Here is a 19,291-nt window from a genome sequence, read left to right on the forward strand (position 1 = left end):
ATGCTTTTATTTTTATGCTTTTGATTTCGGAAATTTCATGTTAACTACTACATATTATTAAGGATATCAGCTTCTCTTTCCTTTTTATCTGAGCTCCTGAATAAACTTACTATTGCCAGTGGATTGTGTGTAAAATATGGTCTAAATTTACATGAGATCATATTACAAGTGTCTGAAGGTACTTGTCAAGGATAATTCAGTTCATATGGACAGTCTTTTAAACTCTAAGGGACATGCCATCCAGTCTACCCCCCAGTGGAATTTTAGGTCTCTGTGGAAAACACATTTTAAGTTTTAAGATGCTATTAGCATTATCATTATATTGCATTAATTGTTCCACAGATACACAAAACATTTTTTACCATATATGGAGATTTTTCTTTTTCCTGTAGATCTTATGACATAAAGAATTAACTATTCTTCTTTCCTTTCAATTTGTATTTAAAGTACACTTAGTAGTATCATTAAAAAAAAATTGGGAGTAAAATGAACTGGAGTAAAATAGTTAATATGTAGTGCTTTGAAAAATCAGTGCTTAATCAGTGAATAGTTTTCTCTGGAGTTCTTCAGTATCTCACCGTCTGCTATTGTCCTCTATCAACTTTTTTTTTTTTTTTTTTAAGTTTTACAATCAGATGTGGTTGAGGTGCTTTTCATTAGTCTATATGTGCACCTAATTTTTCCATTACATTATTCTGAGTGTATTGTGTTCTTTGATGAAGAGCAGATTTAGTTTTCAAGTAAACTTTTTAAGGTACTATAATAGTTTCTAATTATTTCCAGATTTTTTTTAGGAAGTCTCCATCAGAGGTACTCCAGGAAAAATTGAGTGATGTTATCCCGTAGGATTTCTTTACGTTTTCATAAGTAAAGCTTAGCAGATGTCACTTGCATTTTTCTGTGCCTTATCTGTCAATAAAAAATGTTTTATAAATTGAGAAAATTTTATGTAAAAAAAATAATGTCTCTCAGTATTTAAGTACTTTCTGACTTGAAGCACTGATTAAGCAAATGTATGCTTAATGTATCATTTTTATTCTCAATAAAAACCCAAAAATGTATAAGTAACATAAAGTAGAAGTCAGCCTTGCAAGTCTCTTTAGGATCTGTGTATGAAGTTACTAACATGAATTATTTTGTGGTTTTGTTTGCCTTTATTCTTTTTTTAAATACTTCATATACTTAAATAAAAAGGGTTCTAGTGACTTCACTGATGTGATCAAGGCCATCTAACCCAGGACCTCTAAACACAGCACTTACAAAAGTACCACAACTGAAGAACAGTCTTCCTTTTTTAAAACGATTTAGCCTTTGAACTTCTAAATTTTTCATTTTTTCTCCAATTTGATACAGTTTAGTCAGATGTTGCAAAGATAAAGACATACTTTTCTTTTAATTATATTAAACCTAAGATTGAGGTACAAAGACATAGATAAGATGAATATAGAGGCCTACTAAAGAATATTTATTCATAAGTACTCAATATTTAAAGAATTTTTGGTGCTTAAAATAGGAAGATTATAAATTTAAGAAAACTACAGATGAACTACATTTTTCAAGCATCTTTGGAAATATGAAATCCTAATTATCATGGTGAAATTATGTCGCATTTAATTATTTAGTGACTACCTTTTTATTTTAGCATTGTAATCTTTACTAAAAATTTATTGATACATTCTTCTATTTCTTAGAGTCTAGTGTTATCCATGAAACTTTCCTGTTTATATAGCTGAATTTGAAATCAAGGAAGAATAAAAAGTTGTGGCATGATATTTTAAATTGAATATAATCAAGTGCTAACTATATGTGGTTCAGAAAATTGATCCTGTGAACTAAAAATAAGATTTTCATGGAAGGCTTTAATAAGATGGACTAAAGATGGACCCCTTGAAGTTAATAGACCTTCTACACGGCCTAAGCAGAGAAGGAGATTCAGTCTAAGCAAAGATCTGGCGAGAAATGAACCTGTTACGTGCTCAGACCAGTGACTAGCCTCATTTGGAGTGCATCAGAAATTAAGTAGCTAGACAGTATATGTATCTGGGTTTATTTGTGATATAGGGAATTACCCATTTCCAGGCAGTATACCTTGAGAGTATTTTCTCATATAAAATATTATAGTATGTTGATAGCCTAGAATTGAGATTGATAAGAAATTTCTAACTTGTAAATAGTGTTCAGTAGTTCATGATACCCATACAAGATACAACACTTTCATCCTTGTATAATGATTAGTTCATATCCAACCTGAATTATAAACAGAGAAGGAAAATGATGGATGAACAAAAGTTCTGAGTTCATCTCTGTGAAAACAGTAAAATATAAGAGAAACGACAGTCCTTTTCTCATGTTTGAATTCTCATAATTCTACCAAAATTGGGACAAAAAGAAATTGGTAAGATAATTACCAATTTCTGCAGGATAATCTTTAAGAGTGTTATAGTTTCTGTGGCACAGGAGAAGGAATGTAGTATATTCTGAGGTAAACAGATTTCCCTGAATACTGACAGACCACCTCCCTAGACTAAAGCCCCTTTCCGCATTTGGCTGCAATATCCAGCCCTTTCCTGTCTTCCCAGTTATTTTGATTGTTTGTTTTCCCCCTATTTTTATTTTTCTATATTCACATTATAGAAATTCTTCAGGCACATTACAACAACTTTGAAAAATAGTGAAACCGACGGTATATATTTCATTGTCCTACCACTTGTATATTCCCTCGCTTTTTGGTGGATTTTTTCTCTTTAATCCTACATATTTCAACATACTTTGTTTTATAGTAAGTTATATATAGTATCTTATAATAGGTACTTTTCTTTGTCCTCTTTTTCTTCCCTTGCACATTTCCTCATGATCATTTTTTTTTCCTGTGGTTTTGTTGTTGTTGTTTAAATAATTATAGACTCACAGGAAGTTGCAGAAGTAGTACACAGAGTCCCATGTACCCTTTCCCCAGCCTTCTCCAATAGCACCATCTTATGTAAATGTAATACAGTATCAAGAGTAAGAAATTGATACTGGTACAGTACTTTTAACTAGGGTACAGACATCATTCAGCTTTCCCTATTCTTTGTCTGCATTCATTTGTGTGTATATAGATCAGTGCTCTTTCAATCCTTATATTGATGTAACCACTACCACTATCAAAATACAAAATACGGAATTATTACTATTACTTCATATCTTCCCAATTATTTCAAACTATTTTCTTTCATGAAGCTTTTCTGGCTTATTATATGATTTTAATCACTCCATCCTTCCCTTCAGCATTTGAAGTGCATGTATCTAGATAGTAAATATAGGTACCTGTTTACATGTTTTAATTGGATGTTCTCATGGGTGATAAAGTATGATTTTCTTTATCCATTACATTGGAGTTTCTTTCAGAGTAAGCATCATGCCAAGTATTTCCTCCTTATCTGAAGCATTTCATTCAACCAGTGGAGAAAATAAGTATTGTATAGTCTCATCAGTGTATTTATTTAACATTAATTGAGATATTTTTGAATTGTAGAATTTTTTAAAACTATCCAAAAAGAAAGGCTACTTAAGGATGACAAAGCTTTAGAGTCATTCAGGGTCACATTATGAATGTTGTTCATTTCAATTATGCTACAGATTTACACCATAACAAAATTCATTTTATGTTTCTGTTGCCAGTGAAGTCTTCAGTTTTGCTCCTCACTGTGTCCTCCACATCTTGCAGTGTCCAGCACTTAGTATAGATATTTATTAATTACTTACTGAGTTAATTCATGAGTAAAAGAAGAACGCAGTCCCCAAGATGATTTGATTTATTTATTTTTGTTGTGGCAAACCATATATAACATAAAATGTGCCATTTTAGTCACTTTTAAGTGTACAATTCAGTGGCATTAATTACACTCACAATGTTGTGTAACTATCATCATTATTTATTTCCCAGAATTTTCAACATTCCAAACCAAAACTCTGCACCCCTTAGGCAGTAATTCTCCTGATCTCCGTTCCAGACTCTGGTACCTCTAATCCACTTTTTCATCTCTATGTTTTGCCTATTCTCTATATAGCATATAAAGGGAGTCAAACAATATTTGTCCTTTTTTGTCTGGTTTGTTTCACTTAACATAATGTTTTCAAGGCTCTTCCATGTTGTAACATGTATCGGAACTGAATTCTTTTTTATGGTTCACCAGTATTTCATTTTATGTACAGTAGCACATTTGGTTTATTCATTAATCTTTTGATGGACAGTGGGTTGTTTCCACCTTCTGAATATTGCGAATAATGCTGCTATTAACATTGGACAACAAGTATCTATTTGAGTCTCTATTTTCAATTCTTTTAGGCTTATACCATCAGGTATAATGTATATAATTGAGTAGAATTGCTGAGTCATTTGGTAATTCTGTGTTTAATTTTTTGAGGAACTGCTAGTTTTCCATAATGTCTGTATCATTTTACATTTCTATGAGGAATGAACAAGGGTTCCAATTTCTCCATATCCTTTCCAACATTTGTTATTTTCTCTCTCCCTCTATTTTTCTTTATTTGTTGGTGTTAAAATTATAGCCATTCCTAGTGAGCATGATTGTGGTTTTGATTTGCATTTTCTTAATGACTAATGACGTTGAGCATCTTTTCACATACCTATTCAAGTCCTTTCTCATTTTTAATTGGTTTTTTGTTGTGCTTGAGTTGAAGGTGTTTTCTATTTATTCTGGATATTAAACCCTTATCAAAAATACGATTTGCAAAGGTTTTCTTTGATTCTGTGAGTTATTTTCATTTGTTGATAGTGTCTTTTGATGCACAAAAGTTTTTAATTTTAACAATGTCCAGTTTATCTATTTTTGTTATTGTTACCTATGCTTTTGGTATCATGTCTTTGAACCCGTGGCCAAATCCAAGCTCATGGAGATTTCCCCTATGTTTTCTTTTAATAGTTTTATGATTTTAGGCCCCAAATTTAGACCTTTGATCCATTTTGAGTTAATTTTTATGTATGGTATGAGATAGGGATCCAACTTCATCCTTTTACAAATGGTTATCCGGTTTTCCCAGCACCATTTGTTGAAGAGACTATTCTTTTCCCATCAAATGGTCTTGGCACTCTTGTTGAAAATCAGTTGAGCATAGATGCCTATGATGATTTTTAATGTAAAAGTAGTCCCTGCAAATTAAAAGAAAAGCAATTTTAGAATAAGTATTACAAATTTAAATAAAATTTCCTGTTACCTCATAATTTCACTACCCAGGAGTAATAACAATTAGTCATTTAATGTGTATCCTTTCGAATTATATTTCTACACGTAAGTGCAAAATTATTTTTCTTGTTATTAGTATGAGCAAAAATTGCTGTTATAACAGCAATAGTTTACAAATTATGTTTTCCAGTTGATAGTGTAGAGCACTGCTGTCCAATCAAAATATAATGTGAGCCACATACAACTTTAAATTTTCTAATAACCACATTTAAAAAGGTAAAAAAGAAATAAGTAAGATTAATTTTAATAATTATTTTATTTAACCTAAATATAATTTCAACATGTATGTAATCAGTATAAAAATATTTAATGGAATATTTTACATTCCTTTTTTGGCTCTAAGCCTTTCAAATCAGGCATGTATTTTAGACTTAGAACACATATCAGGTCACACTAGCCACATTTCAAGTGCTTGTACTAGCTGCACATGACTAGTAGATGCTGTACTGGTCAGCACAGCTCTTTCTTCCATATATGAACATCTGTGCTTTTATTTTTTTAATGTTAATATGGTCTAAAAGTAGAACAGGATATTCCAGAAGCCCTGAATATTGTAGGTCTTCAAGCAAAGATCAGCTAATTGTGTGTCAAAGATTCTTGCACTGGGTTAAAAAGAACAATTCCTAAGCTTCTCTACAACACTCAAATTCTCATGCTGGCTTATATGCCTATAGCTGCATGCTTATTCATGAATAAATGTAAAGTATTTTAATATAACTGCACATAGCTCTGCTTCATGATAATGTTGCACACAGGGTCTTAACATTCAAGATTTAAACTGGAAGTTCCTGCTGTTCTTAAATGGTAGCATAGATAAGTGGCATAGAATAATTTATTATTTTGCCAAGGCGTGAATTGAGATCATGTGTGCTACGAGTTTGGTATATGAGAGTGTATAAGCCAGGCAGACAACAAAGCATCAACAGCTCAATGCAACATGGTTGCTCCCTATTTATCTTGAAAATAAGGCAGTTTTCATAATGATTTCTTGCTTCTGTGTAAGCATGGGTGGTAGCCACAAAATATTGGTACTTAATAGGTCTCACAAAATACATCTTGAGAAATATTAAATGTCTATTTTATCTTTAGATTATCTACGAACGTTTTTTGACAAGCTAAACTTGCATAGTAGTTTAGTAATACCCAGCACTTTTATGATAGTTGTATACAGTTTAGAGCTCTCGATGCTAATGGTATAATTTCCCTTATATTCATATTTTACTGTATCTTATTCTAAGTTATAAAGTTTTGAGGATCACTCTCTGATACACCTATTCTTAGCTCTAGAAAAATGACATTCAAAGACCATCATCAAGAGTGATACCAACAGTACTATAAACTTAAGATAAAATAGTTGTACATCAGTCATGACTCAAAGACATAGTAAGCTCTTAAGAAATGTGTTCTGTTATATAAATGTAAATTATATTTTTCATGATAAATCATATAAATTAGAGAAAGACAGCCATTGTTATTTCATTGATTATAGACAAGTACAAGATTTTGTTTTATTGGTTTTATTTTTGTTGTTGTTGTTTTGATTTTTCTGGCTGCACTGCGAGGCTTGCGGGACCTTAGTTCCCCAACCAGGGATTGAACCCGGGCCCCGGAAGTGAAAGCGCGGAGTCCTAACCACTGGACTGCCTGGGAATTCCCGGTTTTAAGTTTTAAAAGTTCTTTTTCTTCAAAACTACATTCTAAAAACCCTATTTTAGCTTTTACTGTTTTCCTACCTATGTAGATCTTAAAATATGAAACATTTCCTCTATTTTCTTATTTAATAAAGTTATCATTTCCTTGATTTCTTCTGATCATTTCTAGTAGCAGGTAATAAGGAAGGAGTATGCTCTAGAACTCAATATAAATGTGTTTGTATGTTGTATATATTCATAGTTATAGAAAATGCTCTGTTTAAAAAATATATTGTAAAACAATCTAAATTATTTTTAATCATAAGTACAAACATAAATATATGTGTATGTGTATATATGTTCACAAGAATATTTGTAATAAAAAGTTGTGTTAAATTTATTTATACAGTTTAGCCACATACTGAGATCCTGGGAAACCTCATTGTATTTATCTTTATATGATACACCAACTCTTCTTTTAGTAATCAACTTGGTATATTTTCATGTTGTGTAATGATTTTTCTGTGGCTGACCTTCATATCGATAATCTCTTTGTACTGATCATTGATTATTCATTTCTTACATTCAGTTTTTCCTACAATGCTTTTAGTAAGATGTTCATAAAAATAAGCAATGGAAATGAAAAAACTCATACTCTGAATACTTGCATATTTTTTTTCATTAGTTTTATTTTTTGCATACATTGAAAACACTCATCTCTGTTTTTCTCTCTGCATAGTATTTTTTACTTCAGTCCTTGTACTTATTAATTTCTCTAACATTGCAAGAATTTATAAGCATGCCAGTTATAATGAGCATTTGTTATAAAATTTTTGAGGAATATACCTACTTATTTTAGTGGCAATTAATGATAAGTAGACATGAAGGATTAGAAAGTAAAAAAGAATTCTGGAGTTCCAGAAGACTTAATATCTCAATTTAACCTCCCATTTTTACCTTGAAATATTTTCCATAGTTTCAAAGAATCTGAGATGGATTAAGTCTCTGAGGACATTAAATTGGTTTACTTAATTATACACAAAACAAAAGGGAATGAGAAGTGTGCACTGAACTGACAGAGAGGAGGAAAAACCAGTGGGGGAAAATATTATGTGCTGGGTCTGATATTTCTACTGGGTTATCTAACTGCCATAAAGTGATTGTGAAGAGAACATAGGGATTTCATTGTCATCCTTCTGGAACCTATTTGTCTTCAAAGTGTTTAGTTTCAAAGGATCCTTAACTTGATATCCAATTCTTTGAAAAAGTCCTTCATCTTGAGGCAATGTTATACATCCATGTAGAAGAGTTAAAAAATTGTGACAAAACTGTCTAAAGACTTGGCAGCTGTCTGCAGGCATTCAAACCCAGTTTAGTATGTTTCCCCATGAAGATAAAAATTTGATGCCTACATTTAATTTACACCTTTTCTTATGGCTGTTCATTTTCTTCAGTAGCGGAGCCAGTGTTTGTGTGTGTGTGTGTGTGTCTGTGTGTGTGTGTGTGTCTGTGTCTGTGTGTTTTCTCAAATGGCAGAAGACTTTGGAATGATGTGTAGATAAGATTTTTAAAGATACATTTTTTCCTGTCATTGCCAAGAAATTGACTTTGTTGAAATGACGATGTTATTATTATTATCCTTTTGTATACATTCTCATGTATCCATTTGCCTTGTTTTAAGTAATTTCTCTAATTCTACATGTCAGAATTGTTAGGGAGCTAGGACAGTGATTAAAGTTTCCTTTCCCTGTCCATCTATATCCCATTTCTTAACTCTCAATGTAGTTTATGCCTCAGCAACTACAGCAGACACTCAGTTCCTCCTGTGCGCTGTGTACTTTTCTTGTCACAAAGCTTTGCATATCTCCCCTTTCAATATTATACCTAATTATTCTTTTGAAACTTCTAGAATCAGTTACATAGTAATATGCATTTAAGAAATACTTTTTGAAACGTGCATCAGTGTAAAGGAATATAATAACTGCATAACCTAATTCATTGCTCACATTTTTTACACGTTCATTATAAGGTAACACTTTCAGTCTTACAAAAATATCATTTATGGTTATAAAATACCATGTCAGAGCTGGAAAGGACTATAGTAATGGCCTTAGTTTAGAGATGTAGACGCTTCAATAATTATGATGTAATTATGATGCAATAGGATACTATTTTACAAATGAGTTGAAGGAATTTAAATAATGGAACAATTTGAAGGGAAAAGTACACATCAATTCATAATAACTAAATTGCTCCATGCTGGCAAGTTAGGCACGTTGAGGTTTGTGTGTGTGTGCAGTCTTGTTGAGAGGGAGAAATGACCACAGTCAGTGGTTCTCAGCACTGACTTCACATCACAATCACTTGGGAAGCTTTATAATAATACTGATGCCTGGGCCCTACCTATCCTTAGAGACTACTCCGATATGACTGGTACTTTCTAACAACATTCCTGTTGATTTTTTTGTTCAGTCAGAATTGAGAACTCACAGATTTAAGTGATACTATAGATTTTGGAGAAATAAATTCAATTCAACAACAAAGATACATTGAGTATGTACAGTATGCCAGACACTTGCTACTTACTAGATGTGCATAATTAGATAAAACAAGATCCTTTCTTTTATTAACAAGTTTATGATCTAGTGGGGAGAAATCACTACAAGTTATAAATAATTATATTTCAGAGGGAATGTTCCATGAGTAATAAAAGTTACATTAAGTGCTGAGAAAATAATGATGTAGGCTTGATCCCATTTTCCATTTCCAAAGTTTTAAAATTATTTTCTCTTTACACACAAGATTTATTGCTTTGCCAGCATAAATTCTTGTTGTAATATTGCCCATTTTCATAGGAGTAAGATCTAAAAATTCATCTACAGAATAGCATACCTGAAGGAGAATATGCCGTTTGTTATACTTTGGTTACTTTTTCCTTCACATTTCATTTTTTTCTTTACACTTACGTGTTTTGCCAAGAATGTAAAGAGATTAGACTTTTCGACTAAAGATGCCCTCAAAATTGCTTATTTGTGCTACTTGTACAACTGTCATTCAGAAATCATTAAACACGCTCTAAAACCCTCATTCAATCGTAAGATTTTCTGAGAGGGAAAATATACTTTATCTTGTGAGGAACGTTTCGTTGTTTCCCCTTTTTCTCTTTCTCATTTAGCATTTTTTAAAGTAGCTGAAAGAAATACACTGTGCTTTCCTCATTGCCTTATGAGATATATTTAAAATTCACCATAACAATGAGAGATTAAAATATATAAGTCTCATGCAAAATTCCAGAAAACAGCTGATGAAAATGTATGTTTAAAATCTCTAGCTTTACTGCTACTTTTATGTCTTAAGTCATTCCTTCTCTAACTCTTCTATTGAAGCAGCCCCCTGGGATGCAGTGGATGAGAGGGTGATACAGGCTGTAACCCATGCAATCCACCATAACAGGAACATTCTATGCTCTTATGTTTTAAAATTTGTATTTTACTATATTATTCTTATATTACTTATAATTTTAAATTAAATTACATGGCTTTTTTTTTTTTTTCCTCCCAGACTCCAGGGAGATGAATATGTGTGTCCTGGGACTTAGTATGTCTCCTGCCTGGGACTTTGATCTCATACCACAGTTTGAAAAATAAAAATTTTAAACTCGCTTTCTTAAAGAAAGACAACCGGTAACATTTTTTCGACCTTACAAATTGTTAGTATTAGTTAATGTAGTTAACAGAAATTGACTTGATAAATTGAAATTGTCCAAATTGATTATTGTAGTTGATGAAGAATTTTGAAAATCTTCAAAAACTGAATTATACTCTTTTAACATTAGGTGAAATCTACTTGGTCCTTACTTAGGTCAAGGCCTGCAAAATTACGCTTGTACTCCCAGCCATATCATCTTAAAACATAACCAGTAGGCTTCTGTGGTAGAGAAGAAAATATTCATGTTTGGCAAGCAAATAACTAGTAGAACCTAGAAAAAAGATACCAGGAAATATACTACTTTATACGCATAATAGTATAAATTTTATACATAAGGATTTTTTCTGTGTTTTCCATCTAATGTTGCTAAACTTCTAGAATTGAACTCTTTTTGCCTTAATGCTGTAGTATAGTCACTGTACAGTTTACATCATCTATTTCTTCTGGTTCTGTGGTTACCACGGACAAATAAAATATGGCTCTTCCTTCAAAGATACAATATCCAAAATCTAATCATATAATGTGCATACAAAACATTAAAAAGTGAAGTTGCAGAGACATGGAAAATACTATTAAGTTATCAAGTTTTAAACTCTTACATTAGAAAGTTGGCATTTCGGCTTTTGTTGTCTTAAAATCCTGTATCACATAAGTGTTTGATATCTACTTATGTCTGAGGAAATAATAGGACAGTTAGAGGTGACAGAAGAGCAAGATAGACAGTCTGTAAAATTTTTTGCTTGGGCTCAGAGGAGGACAGAAAATTTCTTCCCTCCCTATGGATGGAGGATGGAAAAAAAGAGAGAGATCCTTTCTTCTTTTTGTGATTAATAATGCTCTTTCATGTTTCCACAGAAAAAGAGCCCAGTTAGATTATGCTTCTGTGGGAGTAGAGAAACACTTACGTTCAATTAGTTATGAGCATTCTTAACAGGAACATTTTAAGAGGTTTTATTACCTGTCATATGGCCTCGCATTTCTGATAATACCAAAAGGTGAATTGTACGTGAATTGCAGCTTACCCAATAAATCACCAATAATAGTATTTATTGAGTATTACTTATGTGTCTCATGCTGTAGCTGGTGCTAAAAATTAAATATTAAGATTTAAAACCACATTTCATTTCACAAGACCAAGGCAAATAAGATCAGGGAATTTACACTCTTCTGGAAAAGAATTACATTATGGTTTACAATTGTGTTACTTAAGTCAGGGTCCCTTCCTGAATACCGTGGACTATTTTATATGTGAACAAGAAAAGAAAAACTTCTTCTACCCCTAGTTTTACTCTTTTTCTGAAGAAAGAAGTATCCTTATTCCTTTCCAGGACACCCCATTCTTAAATGCCTTCTTCCAGATTTCCCTGTCACCATTTCTCTCTTGTAATCAATGTTTCTCTGACTCTTTCATTCTCTATGGTCTACAATTGTATTTAGGTCTCTTCGCCCTTAAAAACTATGAACCGATTTTTCTCTCAGCCTCCTATCCTATTTTTTCTTAGCTTTCACCACAGAATTCTTTGAAAGCATATACTCCGGTTACCACCTTCTCTTCCTCAATTCCCTTTCATTCATCAGCCCAGCGCAATGGGCTGCATTCTAATCGCCAGATCCAGGGAACTGTCTTGTGTGTTCGTCATACCTGACTTTTCTGACATGTGGCAACATTGGCAATGTAATAATATACAAACGGTGTGATGGGTTTCTAATGCTTAAATTAAAAAATGAAAAATCTGAAAAACTTGGGAGAATAAAGTGAGAAAGTCTCACCATCACAAAAAGTTTCAAGAAAATTCTCTTGGATGAGACTCCAATCCTCCTCCCCAATGTGAGCTCTTCTTTGGTAAGAAACTTTGAGAAAGAGCAATTCTGTAACTTGAGGAAAGAGTTGAACTCAAATACAAAGCCTTTCGATTGCATTATATTGTCATTAAGGAAATTTAGGAACTATATTGCCTGCTTCTTCACAAAAACAATTCTGGAAGAAAAAATATATACATTGCAATGCTAAATTTTCATTCAAAATATGTCTTCCTTATTCAAAACCTCTCTATAATCTGATGAAATTATTTCCTTCTTGACAGTCTGTTAGTGTGCATACAAGTCTCTCCTGATTCTTCACAGAAACTGTGTTAGCTTTACAATAATTCTGTAAACTGTTTCTTAGATCTGTATCCACCTTTTATATGATTTCTTCCCTTAGAGTCATGTTTTGGGTTGTTCATGTTTGGTTCTTTCCCACATTTTGAGCACTTGGTGGGTTTGCACTCCTTTGCTGCATTGAACTGAAGCTTGGTCATGTGACTTTGACCAGAAATGTGAGAAGTGACATGTGTTACTTCTGGGCAGAAACTATAAGAGCCAGTGATACTTAAACTTCTTTTCTTTTCCCTCCACCTTGGTTGCCTATAGTGTTCCAGATAATGGTTACATTGTCAGTCTAGCTCCCAAAGTGAGGGCAGTGATGAAGCAGAGCAGAACACGGGCAGTGGACTTGGAAATTGAACAAGAAATAAGCCTTTGTTTTTTAAGCCCCTGAGATTTTGGGACTGTCACAACATTATCTTGTTTCTCCTGTTTGATCTACTCCTCATTTTGGCAGAGCACACCATCAGTAGGTTCTTTTTCTTTCTTCTTGAAAAAGAGTGGTTGAAAAATAAATGTTTATGCATGTCTGAAAATGTAACTCTTTTGTCCCATATTTTATGGATAGCTTAGCTGGGTATAATGTTCTGAGTATTATGTTCCTTGTGCTGTTGAAGGTGTTGTTTTCTTTTCTCCTATCTTCCAGTTTTGCTCTAGAGAAGTCTAGTGTCAGTCTGATTCTTGATTTCTTGTATAGAGAAATTTTTTTCTTGTAAGCCTTTTCTTTAACCCTGTTCTAAAATTTTATGATGATGTGCTTTGCTGGGGATGTTATGTCATGTACTTAATTCCTAGGAAATAATTTAAATTACTTTGATAACTTCCTTTCTTCCATGTTCCCTATTCACTCTTTCTACAATTCCTACTCAGTGGATGTTGGTCTTTCATCAGAAGATTCTCCACTTTCCTTATTTCTTTATCTCTCTTCTTATTGTTGCAACTCTTTTATCTTTTTGTTCTATTTTCTGGGAGATGTTTTCAACTTTGTTTTTTAAGCTGTCTCTTTTTATGTTCTCTTTTTAAATTTTCAGGTTTCTTTTGTTGCTGTTGTTGTCCCTAGTATCCCTTCTGTACTATTGTCTTGATCTTTGTCTTTCATGTCAGGATGTCAGCTCTATGTAATGATTTCAGAAGTGTATTAGTAGCTCAGGCACCAGCTCATGTGTCAGCTCTAGCACCTGATCTAGCACCTGTAGAGCTAGAGCCAGTTCTAGCATAAGTTCTATGGCTACATACAGCTCTGGGACCTGCTCCAGCTCCAGAGCTGAAGCCAGTAGCAATACTAGAACTAGAATCAGCTTTAGAACCAGCTATATAACTAGAGTCAGCTCCAGAGATAGAGATAGTTCCATTATTAACTGTAGCACCAGCTCTAGCAGCAGCTCCAGAGCTAGAGCAAATTCCAGAGCGAGTTCTAGCAGCACCTCTGAGCTAGAGCCAGCTCAGGCATCTAACACTAACTCTTGGATAAAGGTAGATCCAGCTGTAGAGCTAGAGCCAACTCCAGCACTAGCTCTTGTACCAGCTGCTTCTTAGTGCCAGCTCTGGCTTCAGCTCTAGAGCTGGTATCAGCTCCAGATCTAGAGTCATCCTTATCTCCAGTTCTCACACCAGGCCTGGCACCAGTGCCGGAATTAAAGTCAGTCCCAGAACTGGAGCCAATTCACAACCAGTTCTAGCACTACTGTCTGAGCTAGGGCCAGCAATACACCTAGTGCCAACTTCAGCAACATATCCAGCAGTAGCACCAGAGATAGTCTCTCCACAGCTAGAGCCAGCTCAGGCATCGCTTCTGGGCCAGTTCTGCAGCTCGGGCCAGCACCAGCTCTAGTGCCAGCCCCTGGTTCTGGTGCCGACTCTACCACCAGAGCTTTCGTTACCCTCCTCTGGAATGACATCTTTTTTGACTTTTGTACTTTTGTTCTTGTGTTTCATATATTTTGTGGTTTACTATATTTTAATTTTGCAGTTCACATACAGTAGAATTTTAACTTCCTAATCATTAAAAAAATGGTATTAGTGATTAAAGGGTCTTGTATTTTTTTAATTTTGTTGAGCCAATGTATTATACATGGATTATTTTCTTTTGAATAGTGCTATAATATTTTGCATCTGTTCTTAAATTTTTCTAGATCCTTTCTTGTCCCTTTCAACCGCTGCTTTTTCTAATCTTAAAATTGTGAATGGTTCCGAAGAATCAGCCTAGGTCTTTCTATCCTCTTTTTGTTTATTCTTCTGTGGAGACTTTTGCCTAATGCTGTGCCTCAGTTAATGCAAACTATATGAGGAGAGTAGTAAGTCATTTTGTTAAAATGTGGGAAAAAGCGTTGCCAACAATTGTTTTTGACAAAAATGATTTGCAGGTTTTAATAAGTTCAGTAAAATGCAACAAAGATCTTGTCATTTGGATAAAAGTTATGGCAGCTAAAACACAATGGCTTTGCTAAAAACAGAGTCATTTAGGCTTTTATTAGATCATTACTGTCCCCAGACTATCATGTCCCTTTTTCCAAGTTGTTGATTCTCTCTCCTGGGGAAATATAGATTCATGATTTGTTCTTCTAATTCTTCACAAATTTACTTCGGACAAAGAATGTTTACATCCTAAGTACCTACTTTTGGGGACCACATTTAGTCCCAGCATGTGTGCAGAGCTTTAAAAGGGAAAGTGATCAGGGACAGAGTGAAGGGTTGACATGGAGACTGTGTTTCCTCAAGCTGAATTTGTGGCCAGCACTTAATTAGTGGAAAATCATGGAGGAAAAGTCTATAGATGAGTGGCATGACTGATCAATAAGGATTTTTAATAAAAATATGTTAGGCAAGTATTATTTATAGTACCATTGAAAAGGATATAATTTTTAATCCAAAAAATTCAATTTGCCAGCTATATTAAAAAGACCAAAAACATTGAAATCACTAGAATAATAACCAAAAAGTTATCTAAAGCATTTTCTAAATATGCCGTAGGAAGAGTGTAAAACAAGCAATATTTTACAGTCACAGTGAGTTTTGTCCGTGTGATCTCACTTTCTATCTTAGTCGGCATCACTGGGAATTCAAAAGCACCTTTTTAACTAAGTAATACAGGACTGCTTTTAAAGTTTTGATTTCTTGCAAAATAACATTTGTTAAAAATCTTTTAGAAAGATTTAGAAGTAATATCACGTGGAAGTTATTAGGATCAACATGAACCTTAAACCAGATGTTACTTTTGTTTACATGCTCATTTTTCTTACAGTTGGTTTGCTTTCTCCTTTTAGGAATGGCAAAATTCCATTCAGAAGAATGCAGGCCTTGCATTTATTGAACTCATCAATGAAGGAAGGTAATTAATTTTACAAATTTTAGACAACTAGTCAGTGTACATTTTATTCCACTGGGTGACTGCTCTTGCCTACCATCTGTTCCAAAAATGTGTAAGAAAATATATTTTAGTTAAATGATTCATCACACAGGTACTTATACTTTAAAGGAGCAAAGTTTAAAATGTTAAACATTTTTATTTGGCGGAGGGGAAGCAGGTATGAAATAAAGGGACAAACTTTATAAGATTTTTGTGAGATCTGAGCCACGTCTTACCAAGTAGTAAAGTTGTTTTACATAGATCAAGTGAACCCAATCTGCAGTCCCATCTGCCACTCCATCTGTTTTCAGAGCCGTGTTCAGTGTTTACTCCCTCACTCAGCCCATCTCAGTTCATGTGAAATAGTTTTATTCGACCATGTCATGCTATCTAGTATCCAGCTAAAAATGTGAGAGAAGTTTAATATAGGAACTATAAAGGTCTGGTTAGGAATCTGTTTATACCATTGTTAAAATGATGCTGTGGTAAGATTTTTCACTATGATTTTTCCAATATTTTATTGGCAATGGATACCCTAAGACAGATATAACTGTCACCATTTTGACATGTTCAGCTTCTATCAGCTGAAGACCTGCGTCCTTTACAACTTGAGTTTCTTCTATGATATAGTGCGTTCTTTGGAAAATAATGACTGAAGATTTGGGGTAATCTATTTCTTACTTGAAACCAGATTTAATTAAATTGATAAGGTAATAATATTACTGTATGTAAAATTTATCTTTATCAAGGGAGGTGTCATGAAAGAATATTTTATGAGCTACTCTTTGAAACTTAGTTTGTATATGCTATAAAAGCCCATTTTGAAAAAAATTAAATGCAATTTAGTATTTTTGTTCATCAGTGTATTATATTCTGAGAAATAGCCTTTGTTTTTATAACAATCCATCTTATTGTGTATTTCTCACTTAGATATTTTATGATTGAATTATTTTAGTCATAATACTACAACTCTAAATATTAAAATAAATTTTTCATTCACTGCCAAGCAAAAGATGCAGGAAAATATTAGTTTCCTTTTATAGCATAAATAATAATTTTAAACATAAAAATACACTCTACTTCTTATAAAACTTTATGGTGAAAAGAATTGATAACAATTATTATCCATCTTCAGGCAATGAAAAAATAAAAAAAAAAACAACTTGCCCAGGCGGCTCATTGTCATATCAGTTATAGAAATCTCTCACTTCACATACACCCTAGTTTTGCTAATTTGTTTCAACTGTGAAGTAAAAACAAAAATTATGCTGTTATCAGTAACTCTGAAGACTTAACAAATTGAAGCTCCAACATTTAAGATTAAGATTATAGTTATTGTCTCAGAGAAGGAGGAGAGTGAAAATTTTGCTAATAGCGGTTTTTAGCTTTTGAAACTGTTTTGTTGTTCATTGGTAGTGTTTGGAGTTTATTTTGTTTGGTTTTAGGAAAGGAGTTGGAATTATAGAAAGTAGTTATAATATTTAAAAATTTTTAATCCATGAAAACCTCAAAATACTCATAATGTTCTTTGTGCCATTCTAGATTTGTGTTTCCATTTTTTATACTAATAGTTCCTCCAATAAAGATGATTTTGGAACAAATATTGAAACATTATGGCTAGCTCTAAATATACAAGAACATCTCATGTATACATTAATACAGCACATGTCTATTCAGCACCTACTATATACCAAACACATTATAGGCACTGGGAATAGAGAAGTGAATGAGACAAACATGGTGCTAAATTTTGGAGGAAAGGCAAGCATTAGACTAGCACATACAATAACACAAGGGTGCTGTGATAGGGGTGTTACAGATACTAATGCAAGCATAAGGCAGAGCACTTAACCTAGTCTGGAGGGGTGCATTCTCCAGTTGGTGGGGTTATCAGGGTTTTCAAAAAGTGTATCCAAGCAAAACCAATACCGTGAAACAAAAATAATCTTTCCAACAAATGGTGCTGGAACAACTGGACATCCACGTGCACAAAAATAAATCCAGACACAGACCTTACGCTCTTCACAAAACTTAACTCAGTGTGCATCACAAACCTAAATGTAAACTGAAAAACTATGAAACTCATAGAAGATAACAAAGGAGAAAATCTAGATGACTTTTTAGTTATAATACCAAAGGCATGATCCATGAAAGAAAGAATTGATGAGCTGGACTTCATTAAAGTGAAAAACTTCTGCTCTACAAAAGACAATATCAAGAGAATGAGAAGACAGCCACAGACTGGGAGAAAATATTTGCAAAAGGCACATCTAATAAAGGACTGTTGTCTAAAATATACAAAGAGGTCTTAAAACTTAGCGATAAAAAAACAAACAACCTAGTTAGAAAATGAGCCAAAGACCTTAACAAACTCCTATCCAAAAAAAGTATACAGATGGAAAATAATCATAGGAAAAGATGTTCCAAAGCATATGTCATCAGGAAAATGTAAATTAAAACAAGGAGATACCACTACATACGTATTAGAATGGCCAAACTCCAGAACGCAGACTACAGCAAATGCTGGTGAAGAGGTGGAGCCACAGGAGCTCTCACTCACTGCTGGTGGGAATGCAGGGTGGTGCAGCCACTTTGGAGTACAGGTTGGCGTTTTTTATAAAGCTGAACAGATTCTTACCATGCAATACAGTAGTCGTGCTCCTTGGTATCTACCCAAAGGAGTTAGAAACTTATGTCCACACAGAAACCTGTACATGGATGTTTATAATCATTTTATTCATAATTTTCAAAACTTGCAAACAACCAGGATGCACTTTAGTAGGTGAATGGATAAATAAATACCCACTTATTTATATGATGCATCCAGACAATGGAATATTTACTAATTAGTGCTAAAAAGAAATGAGCTATGAAGCCATGAAAAGACATGGAGGAACTTTACTTGTGTATTATGAGATGAAAGAATCCAATATGAAAAGGCTACTGTATGATTCTAACTATATGACATTATGGAAAAGGCAAAACTTTGGACACAGAAAAAAGATCCGTGGTTGCCAGGGATTAGGGGGAGGGAGGGGTGAATAAGCAGAGCAGAGAGGATTTTTATGGCAATGGATCTACTCTGTATGATACTGTAATAGTGGATACACGCCACTTTACATTTGTCCAAATCCTTATAATGTTTAACACGAAGAGTGAATCCTAGTGTAAACTATGGACTTTGGGCGATAATGCTATGTATTAATGTAGGTTCA

At 33.5% G+C, this 19,291-nt stretch overlaps 1 protein-coding gene across 4 annotated transcripts in view; it reads left to right on the forward strand.

Moving 5' to 3' along the window:
- Positions 1-19,291, forward strand: part of NBEA (neurobeachin) — a 618,385-nt gene that overhangs the window by 289,894 nt on the left and 309,200 nt on the right. For all 4 annotated transcript variants that reach the window (XM_065896024.1, XM_065896027.1, XM_065896028.1 and 1 more), the window contains one exon: positions 15,994-16,058. In XM_065896024.1, coding sequence (XP_065752096.1) covers positions 15,994-16,058 — 65 coding nt within the window. The remainder of the gene's footprint in view (positions 1-15,993; positions 16,059-19,291) is intronic.

The sequence above is a fragment of the Phocoena phocoena genome, chromosome 18, assembly GCF_963924675.1.
Source record: "Phocoena phocoena chromosome 18, mPhoPho1.1, whole genome shotgun sequence".
Lineage (NCBI taxonomy): Eukaryota > Metazoa > Chordata > Mammalia > Artiodactyla > Phocoenidae > Phocoena > Phocoena phocoena.